Source organism: Electrona antarctica (genome assembly GCF_951216825.1).
Source record: "Electrona antarctica genome assembly, chromosome: 10".
NCBI lineage: Eukaryota > Metazoa > Chordata > Actinopteri > Myctophiformes > Myctophidae > Electrona > Electrona antarctica.
The window spans coordinates 49,235,943-49,246,280 of NC_136791.1; the positions used below are offsets into that span (position 1 = coordinate 49,235,943).

A 10,338-nucleotide genomic window follows, 5' to 3' on the forward strand; every position below is an offset into this window, starting at 1 on the left:
TCTATTAATTTTCTGTAATGGGTCCGTGTTGAGTTTGCATGGTTGGTATACGTCAATGGGTGATCTGACGATATCTGAATGCACCCTTTGTCTGGTGATGAGGTCATCATAGCCAACTGATTCGTTTCCAATAACTACATTACTGACAAAAAACAGAAAATTACTTTTAAGCCAAGTTGTTCCAGTTGAGAACACTTTCCCTTCCACTTGTAAAACTACATATCCTATTATTAATTCCTATAGCCTTTTATAATTTGACCAGTGTGAATTTGAAGCATGTTTTCTCACTGCACTGCCATGTAGCTTGTTCAGATGTAAGTTGACCAGTTTTATTTTAGGATGTCAACTGTAATGTCCTAAAATAATTTCCAACGATTCATCACGTTTAGGTCACGTCAGACACAACTTGAAGCAAACCAACAAACAAAGTTTGTTAATTTATTCCAAGTTTGTTAATTTATTCCTTGACTAAAAAAGTGATTTGGGAAACAACACAGAACGTGCAATAACGAGATAGCGAATAATAATAAATAATAATAATACAACAGTCATTTTACTCTGCAGTTTTGAGAAAGGACACAACGTTATTATCCTATATCAAACCTGCAGCTAAATCGGAGTTTGATGTCGAAGTTCATCAGCCCGCAAAAAATAAAATATATGGCTTTGTAATGAATTAATAATAATTAATTAGGCCTGTAGAACATTTGCTCACACAAAAAAAAAGGTTTTTAAGTTAAATGTAGGCCTGGATTAGCTATATTTTTGTAACATGCACAATTAACAGCACTTCAATTAGGCTATAATATATCCATATAGCATGAGCAACACTGGTATAACTCTAAATCCAAAGAAGGTTCAATAGATGTGGTTAAATATAAAAACACTTTGCTAGGCTATATTGTAAATGTCACTATATAGGCTATATGGGCATAAGTTCGGGTGCACAGGCACGCGCACGGGATGGCAACAGTCAGACACACGCGCACACAAGGGGTGGAGGATAAAAATGTTAAAAGACAGCTCGTACTCCACACAGCAATTTCCTCCTCCGAATACATTACCCATAATTTGGGCAAGATGGTGGCAATTACGCATCTAATTGACCGAGCCATTTTTTATGTAAAACAACGCTTTTCAAAAGTGCATAACAGTAGGTTGATTACGGAAGCCCACCTGCTCAAGTTCACATGGTGTGTGTGTGTGTGTGTGTGTGTGTGTGTGTGTGTGTGTGTGTGTGTGTGTGTGTGTTGGGGGGAGGGGGGGGGGGGGTGGATAGATGTCCGTGCGGTGCTGATTCGCAGACACCAAAGCAACACCAAACACTGATTAAACCTTTTCAGACAACATTATATAACTGTGTTGATATCAAAGGTTTCATCAATAATATACATTATTTCATATGGATATGGTGAATTCCTGACAGCATAAATTATACTGCGAATTTAGATTTAAGGTAATAGTTTAACAAATTCAGCCTATAAATTACCATCCTATAAATGTATATCATCCGATTATATATATATATTTTTTTATATATATATTTTTTAAATAGTAAGGCCATGACATTGTTAGACTATAGTAAACACTGTAAGCCTAGAGTGTCTGGAATAGTCTCCATTTATTTCACAACATATTCAGCAATACAATATCAAAACGTTCTTTTTACTGTACAAAGGAGAAGAAGCAGGTCATAGCTCTTCTCATTAAATATACATTTACATTTATACATCAGTAGTTTCTTTTTCTTCTTCTCGAAAACACAAAGTATAGGCTATAGTGACATTTGAGATCATATTGTGCTTTGAGGGCGTGTCCAATTGTCGGGGGAGCGAAAGTGTGAATCGCTAACGCTAACCTAAACATGAATGAATATTGTACATAAAAAAGATAGACTTGATTGTCCGCTGTCAAGCGCTTTCAAATGATGTGGGCAAAGTTACAACGAAGCCCCACGGATATTCCAACAACAAAATTAACGAGAACAATAGTTTCACCACAGTGGATGAGCCAGTAAGCCTATAGCTCTTCGTGTACAGCAACTATCCGTGTATCCGTGTATTGCACATTGTCGTATAGTCTCAATTTTGGAAATGTAAAATAAAAATAAAATAGCCTAAACTATTGTTTCAAACATGGCCACGCACCACCTTGGGCCGCTATTTTTTTTGTAAACAAGTTCAAAGGTTGTCTTTTGCGTAAAACAAAACAAAAACAAACAATAATAATTAATAGCCTATAATAATAATTGTCAAATTGGGAGAAAAGAAATACACTGATCAGGCAGTGTAAGCTATCTTTTGGTCATAATAATAATAATAATTATAAAATAATAAAAATATATATAATAATAATAATAATAACACCGGAATAGCATATCATAATAATATAAAAATGTAGGCAAATTGTCAGATCAAATGTAAACTGCACCCTATTGGAAAACGACAACAATGTATGCCAAAAATAATTCCAAGTAGTCCTATAAGAGACCGTCTCTTTTCACTTAGGATATAGACAGTTGGTTGGTTGTACAAAAATAAGTAGTCTTTTTTTTCTTAAATGTTTCGAGTTGATTTCGAAATACAACAAAAGAAACACTTGTTTTTCTTTTCGTTTTCTCACACCGGTCTGAGCATCGGCATCGACGTGACGAGGGGGTGGGAGTAGTAGACCGGGTGAGGGAAGGTGAGCAGCGGCTGGCTGACGGGCACGTTGCCCGCCACGATGCCGCCCTCCACCACCGAGTTCTCGTGGTAGAGGATGGGGACGCGCACTATCCTCTGCGCGGCCGCGTGGCTCAGGTTGGCGGCCTCCAGCTCGGCGGCCAGCTGCCGCTTCCACTTGTTCCTCCTGTTCTGGAACCAGATCTTCACCTGGGTCTCCGTCAGGTGCAGCGACGCGGCCAGGCCGGCCCGCTCCGAGCTGCTTAGGTAGCGCTTCATGTCGAACGTGGACTCCAGCTGGAACACCTGGCTGCGGGAGAACACCGTGCGCGTCTTCTTTTTCCGACACGGCTTCGACTTGTCCCCGCCGTCCTCCTCGTCCCGTTTCTTCCACTCGTCCAGCCTGTCGTGATCGTCTTTCTTATTATTGGTCTCCTCCGAGTCGCTCTCCTCCAGGATGATTTCGTCGCCGCTTTTGTTGTCATCGTCGTCTTTGGCGTCGGGGTCGGATTTGAGCACCAGGTCGGGAGAGTCCCTGTCCGTGCCCGAAGTTGGGGATGAGTCTCTCCGTGCATGACTTGCCTTCTCGGACACTACAATGGAGACAAGAAATCCGCATTAATTGGAATCGTATATTGGCGTGTCTTGCACGGCACTTTTTAGTTAACCACTCTGAACAGCACAGTGTGCATGGGTAAATAGCCTATAGCAAGGCTGTTGTATTTCGTTGACTATTGCTCTTTAACCCGAATACATATAACATGCCAGTCCGACTCATGTGGGCATGACGCACGCTCATGTTTACGACCAAAGATAAAAAGTTGGTCTGCGCATCACCAACTTTTGATGCAAGGGATCCATTTTCATTTTGCTATATCCGCTTTAAGAAACCAAATTACGTGATATATAGGCTATACAATAACGGAATTTCCATGCCGATGCAGTGTAAATGTATAGCAAATGATTAATGATCGTGTTCTTACCTTCCGTTCTGTGTAGATGAGCATGAGCTGCTTGTAGCGTGTATGGATACCACCATGCCGAGGTGCGCTCCAGGTAGTGAGCCGGTAGGGCGAACCTCTGCGTGGGCAGGTCAAAGCGTGGAAAGCTAAAGTCCCCGACTTGGGAGAGAGAAAAGCCCCCCTCCAAAGCCGCCTTTGCCGCAGCAAATATGGGTCTCGGTTTGGGTGGTTTGCTATCACAGTTCAGCAAGTTCTTAATGAAGAAAGGAGAATCCTTTGCCGCCGGTGCGCACGTCTCTTGCGTTGTCTCGGGCATTGCGCTGGCGACGTCTGCTGTGGTCTAGACGCCAAGGACCACAGAAGTATGAATTTTTAAAGTCTGTAGCAGCAACGCTGACTTACGAAAGATCGATGCACTGGGAGACTCGATTTTCTTCTTTTCTGTGGGTTTCAGTGGGCAGTGTGCGTCTGGATTGGGCTGCGTTTCAGACCAGAGCATCAAGAGCACACACATACACACACACACCACCGCCACACACACACACTTCTGAACCAAACAAAAAAAAATCACCGAAGTCGAAATATATAAAAATCTCTCATCCCGGACTTGAGGGTTCCTTGATCAAAACGCAAGCGTGTCCACCGTGTCAGTCTGGCGTCTGATGCTAATGATGAAATAAAAATGTCATCCAAGTTAAATGCGGAAAGTATAGGCGATTGGGCATGTACAATGGCAAATGGGATTAAGGAAGAGACAGGAAGTAGAGAGAGGGAGAGAGAGAGACGGGCGGAGAGAGAGAGAGAGAGAGAGAGAGAGAGAGAGAGAAGTCCACCCTCCTCTCCTCACTTTGCGCTTTGGCTGTAGGCAGTAAAGCGCTCGCCTGTTATTGGTCTTATAGTCCAATTAGGTAGCAAATGAGCGCAGGGTTGTTTGAACAAAAAAGGAAGGTTTATATGCGTTATTATTATTATTATTATTATTAATTATTGCATCTTCCGTGAATTGGTATCCAATATTTAGACCTGGAATTTAGTTTTAGCTATAATAAAATATATAGGAGCCGTTTGGTCATAAATCACAGTAGATACCTCTAAAATAACCCATAATCAACTTTACAACCGTGAAAATGTCCCATTGCATACTGGTAGAGTGTTTGAAAACTGCTCGTGAAAATAATTAACTTTTGGATAAATAAAATGCTCTCAATATTGCAACTTCTTGCGAAATTAATGTGAAATTAAAAAGGCCTGCAAGATGCATGTCAGGCAATATAGGCTATTTGGAAAATTCCCACTGCACGACGGTGTAATTTACACGGTATAGCCTAAACTTCAAATTGAATAACAGTCTCTCTTGTTTGCGAGAGTTATAGAAATGTGATAAATAATGTGTAGCATTTGTCATCGAACAACGATGACAACAAAAAGTCAGTTTACCTGCATTATTTTGGACATTGGTCTACAGAGCCGTGTGATTTTGCTTATTCAACATTAACGCTTGGGGTAGCTTGCCTTGTGCGTGTCACCAATGGGCGATTAGAATCATATTTCTAATTCATTGATTTCCAGAGCTGCATGGCCACTTTTAAAATGAGTCCAAGTCTTACAGCCATTTATTTCCCCCCAAAATCGATGTGGTTAATTCATCCCTCAGATTGCACTCTTTGTAAATAAGGTATGCATATTCACTCATTGATATTAATTGACTTGTTAAAACCTGTCCACCCGGTGCAGGCTGGCAGCCCACATGAACAAAACAACGAGAAGAGAGCGTCCTCTGTGGGCTATGAAGATGAAATGCAAGTGTGCGCATGTGTAGCCATACGTGCGCGCGCGTGTGCGCGCGTGTGCGAGAGTGGAGGGGGGTATACCGGCACACAGACAGACTTATTTTCACAAAATGTATAATAAAGAAAGAAATACTCATTTCATCATGGACATTTCGACCAAGCTAAAATTGTATTTATTTTGAGTTATATATAACTCAGTCTTTGTTGATGATGTCTTGTATATTATTGGGTCTTTAAATGTCTGATGAATTGAATACACAGTGGCAGGACCACAAATAAACAAGCACTTAGAGCTTTTTGTGTTATCCTTTTTAGCATCATTGTATAATCGTATACCACTACGTTATTTACAAACTGTTAAAAGTATTGAATCAGTCAATCAATTTACAACAATTTAGGCATTTAGCAGACGCTCTTAATCCAGAGCGATTTACATTAAGCAAGAACAAATAAGCATGGGAATACATCACATATATAAAAATGCATTTAACATGAAACATGCATAAGATAAGAACGTAACTAGAACATATCTATATAATGACACTATACATATAAACTATATACATATGCTATACTATGCTATACATAAACCACAGACGAAAAACAGTCTAAGTCCAAATTTCATTCTGACCCCTCCACGAAAAGGCCTCGTTGTCCTGAACCCTTATCTATCATTTATACATTATGGATCAATAGTGTGGACTTAGACTGTTATTCGTCTGTGGCATTCATTATGTCCTATGAAGTGCTATCACTACATACAATGCAATTATTGTGCTGTCTACATTACATGCTATAAGTCTGTTTCAAATGCTATCTAAGTCTAAAAAGTGCTATCTAAGGGGGTAGGTATAAGTGCTCCTCATCACCGCACCTCGTCTCACCATGTTAAAGCATTCATGAACATTACAGGCTGCTCAGATGTGAAGGGTGTCAGTTACAAAGTAAAGGCTGATTTATAGTGTGTTTCTTTTCCGTTCTGCAGTGCCACGGTCACTGGCATGTCCGTGTAATTAACACGTGTTCATTTAGTAAACGGCTCAAGTGAGCTATCCTGTGACGGTGATGTAATTACCGTCTTGGGTTACCTGTTCATTTCATCGCAGGTATTTTGATGCCACCACACAGACTTTGTGTGCTCAGTGGCTGCGTTCATCACTATACGTCTATCAAAGAGAACAACCACCCATTTTTCAAAAATAGCAGACCTACAAGCTCGTAGCGCGCCACTCGGTGGCGCGCTATGAGCTTGTAGATCTGCTATTTTTCAATAGCTAAAGCATAACATAATGCCAGGGTCTCCTATGGCTCTTTCTGCTCCTTTTTTCCTTCAACACCAAATCTCTTTACTGATGCCACTATGCTCAGTGGCAGCGTTCATCACTATACGTCTATCAAAGAGAACATCCACCCTGAAATGGAATTCACGTACAGTTCAAACAATAATTGCGACAACTCTTCCCAAGAGACAGAAAACAGAGAAATACATAGGGTCAACACTGAAATGTCACCAAGACCGGAACAATGACATTGACAGTGAATGCAAGACTGACTTTATATAGACTTATAGAATGTTTGGGGTTTTTCCTCCAGATGAGTCCTTGTAGTGCTATAGCATTATCAGATGCATGCAATAATATTATGTATCAAGATAATACTAGTCACAGTGTCCATCTTCATAACAGCTAAAGCAATATAAGGAATGTTTGTCATTTGAGCTCATACATGAGCTCATTTATGAACTTCTTCGCACATGACTACACAATCACCTCTGATTGTGAGATATTAATTTTGTCTAATCCCTGCAGTACACTAAATAACAGACAGACTGAGGTGTTCATGAATTTTGTTCATGAGTATTTTTGCAAAAAAGTCAAACTTTGTCTGAGACAGGGGAAGTGAAATTGGGATTCAGTCCAGAATCCATATACTGTTTCACGGAGGTGCCCTAATATTTGATATGTAGGCCAACTCCCTATATGTATACCGTATGGAAATACTATATTCATGTGTCTATTATTGCTGGTGCATCAATTGGAGTAGCATTATCTGGGGATGTGCAATTGTGAAGATAATTGAAAACCATTTGTGATTTTGAGCTGGAATTCCTGAAGTGAATAGGTGCAAATAGGAGAAGTCATTCTCCCGATCATTTTCAGTGTTTCAATATTTGCTTCAGACAAGAACCTCTTGTTTTCAGCTTTACAAAAATAGGTTTACTTGCAAGTTTCCTTTAATTTATCATTCATTATCCCATGTACAATATACATCTTAATTCCTCAAATAAACCTTCAGTAATATTGCATAATGCATATTTTACATTACCCTGATTCCAGAGTTACATTGTTGTACTGATTAAGGATTAGGCCACATACCGGTAGAAACTCCATCCACTGCTCAGTTGAAGCCTATACTTAACCCATTTTGACCTGAGATCAGATTCTAAAAATGTCTTCTACATCCTGACAGTTTTCTGAAAAAGCTATGTTTCTATGTCAGTGGTTCTTATATTTTTCAAAAATAGCAGACCTACAAGCTCATAGCGCGCCACTCGGTGGCGCGCTATGAGCTTGTAGATCTGCTATTTTTCAATAGCTAAAGCATAACACAATGCCAGGGTCTCCTATGGCTCTTTCTGCTCCATTTGTCCTTCAACACCAAATCTCTTTACTGAAAAATAGCCGATCTACAAGCTCACAATGCGTGGTGGTTAAACCAAACCTTTTTTCCTGTTATAGACATTGTTCTTGCTGATGGAAATCAAACACGTTTAAATGGTACCATAAACATTGAACATTGACGTTAGATCTAGTGGATATGTAATCACACAAACATAAACTAAAGTTTCTGTAGGCAACACTGTACCCCAGAAATGACAATGTGTACTATGCATTCATCAGAAACACGCCACAGACACTGCAGGCCAGAGGCCATATAGGCCAATGAATTCTCCATAAGTCTATTTTTGTTGCTCCTTGGGTAGGTTACACTGACTTTTATATTATTTATTTCAAAGCACCCAGATATTGATTATTTCACAAGGAAAAATGACAAATGGCAGCAGGGAATGACACGGTCAGCAGGTTCTATTAGAGAAATGATAGTATTGCTCATGGTTTGTTAAAAGGTCCAGTTTAGGTACTTTATAGGTTTACATCCATCATCGTCTAATGACCTATATGATGAAAAACACGCAGCGCGCTGACAACGGCCCTGTGCAGCCAACTTCAGTTTGTAATTGCTCCCATATTAAATATAGATTTTTGTTTTGATATCTTGTGAGAATTCCTTTTTCGCGGTTCGAAATTGTGATAAAAGACATGGATAGGGCAGTGAGAGCACAGGGGAGGGAGAAAAGCAAGGCAGAGAACGAGCACAATGGGGCAGCTAAAAAACATGGCGGTGGAAACATGTTAGGGCAGTCGAGGGCCTTTATGCTATAGTTTAGGGACTGGCGAGATAGAAACCTCGCTACATTTTATAGTTTAGTTTATTTTATTTCTGGTGAGAGATGGCTCGCTGTCCACAGCATCACTTGCCTGTGTTATGACACCGGGAATACGCATACAGGAAAACAAACAAGACTTCCTTCTTTGGAAGACTCCAGTTTCATTTATTATTTTTTTTTATATTTTTTATCCCACGATTTTGCAACCCATTTTTTCACCCAGTGTCTAATGTAATCCTGGGCACTTCCTACACTTACTCTGCCAACCTGGGGGGGGCAGCGGACTGACCTCATGCTTCCTTCTATGCATGAGGAGTCCAAGCTGCTTTTTTTCACCTGACAGGGGGGAATTTCCCCGGCCGGACTATAGCGCGTGGAAGGAACACGTTATTCCGACCAGTTCCTTTCCCCTCCATCCGGCGCCCCGGCTGGCCAGGGGGAGGTAGTTTAGAGACCAGGATTACTGCATGTTTTTTGTGAGGGTACCTACCCTATAGGGGAAACGGGGAGAACATGCAAACTCCACACAGAAAGGCCCTTTCGCCAACCCCGCCTCGGGTATGGGCACTGATGGAGGAGGGAACATGCCGCCAGCGCCCACAGTGTCCCCAGCGGGAATCGAACACAGGACCTTCTATAGCTGTGAGGAGACAACACTACCGACCGTGCCCGCAGTTTCAGGACACATGGGTGCCAGGCTGCCAGCTGATGAAAAATGCATTCAAACTACATTGATCACTAAGCACTATAGCTCCTCAGGCAAACGTCTGTAACATGGGGAAGCATTCCGAACAGGCTCCTCTTGTAAGGCTAATTTACACCCTGTCGCAAAGCTGTGTCGCTCAACGAAAATAACGGACTTCCGGTGAAACAGCACCTATAGTGTCAGAACAGCACCATTCCTCTTTGAAAGCTGTCCACCTCCATGTCCTTCCTCTACACTTTAACTGCCCACTCCTGTTGGGATGAACCATTAAACGAGTGAAGGTCACTGAGATTGCCTGGATTTAAGTATTGCATTTAACTTGTAAAGCCATTGGTGGCCCTCCACTGACCCGGCAAGCCTTAATTGGGATTGTGCAGGTATTGATTGGCGAGTGGGCGGGCGAGGTTTGAATTACAGCCTGATTAGGAGAAAGGTGTCTGGCCTCTTTAACTTGCCCCCTTACAACCAATAGAAGGAGCTCAATGTCATTCAGGATGCAACACTTCAGTGGCTGCTTGGCTGTGAGGAATCTGTTATCTTCCTGTGGCAACACAAAAGGCACCACGGTGTACGTTGAGGATAACAGGATGACAATAACATGTCACAGAGACTGTACTAAGCCATATGTATATCGTTACCCATTCTATGTTTTAACCCATTTTGACCTGAGATCAGATTCTAAAAATGTCTTCTACATCCTGACAGTTTTCTGAAAAAGCAGTTTCTATGTCAGTGGTTCTTCGATTTTTCAAAAATAGCAGACCTACAA

At 41.2% G+C, this 10,338-nt stretch overlaps 1 protein-coding gene across 1 annotated transcript; it reads right to left on the bottom strand.

Annotated features, from left to right (window-relative positions):
* Positions 1 to 2,189: 2,189 nt before the first annotated feature.
* On the bottom strand, positions 2,190 to 4,071 carry hmx3a (H6 family homeobox 3a). The gene is made up of 2 exons (XM_079512184.1): positions 3,647 to 4,071; positions 2,190 to 3,256 (listed from the first exon to the last, which is right to left on the bottom strand). Exons 1-2 carry the CDS (start codon positions 3,939 to 3,941, stop codon positions 2,619 to 2,621), a joined length of 933 nt encoding a protein of 310 aa, XP_079368310.1. The 5' UTR covers positions 3,942 to 4,071; the 3' UTR covers positions 2,190 to 2,618.
* Positions 4,072 to 10,338: the final 6,267 nt, after the last annotated feature.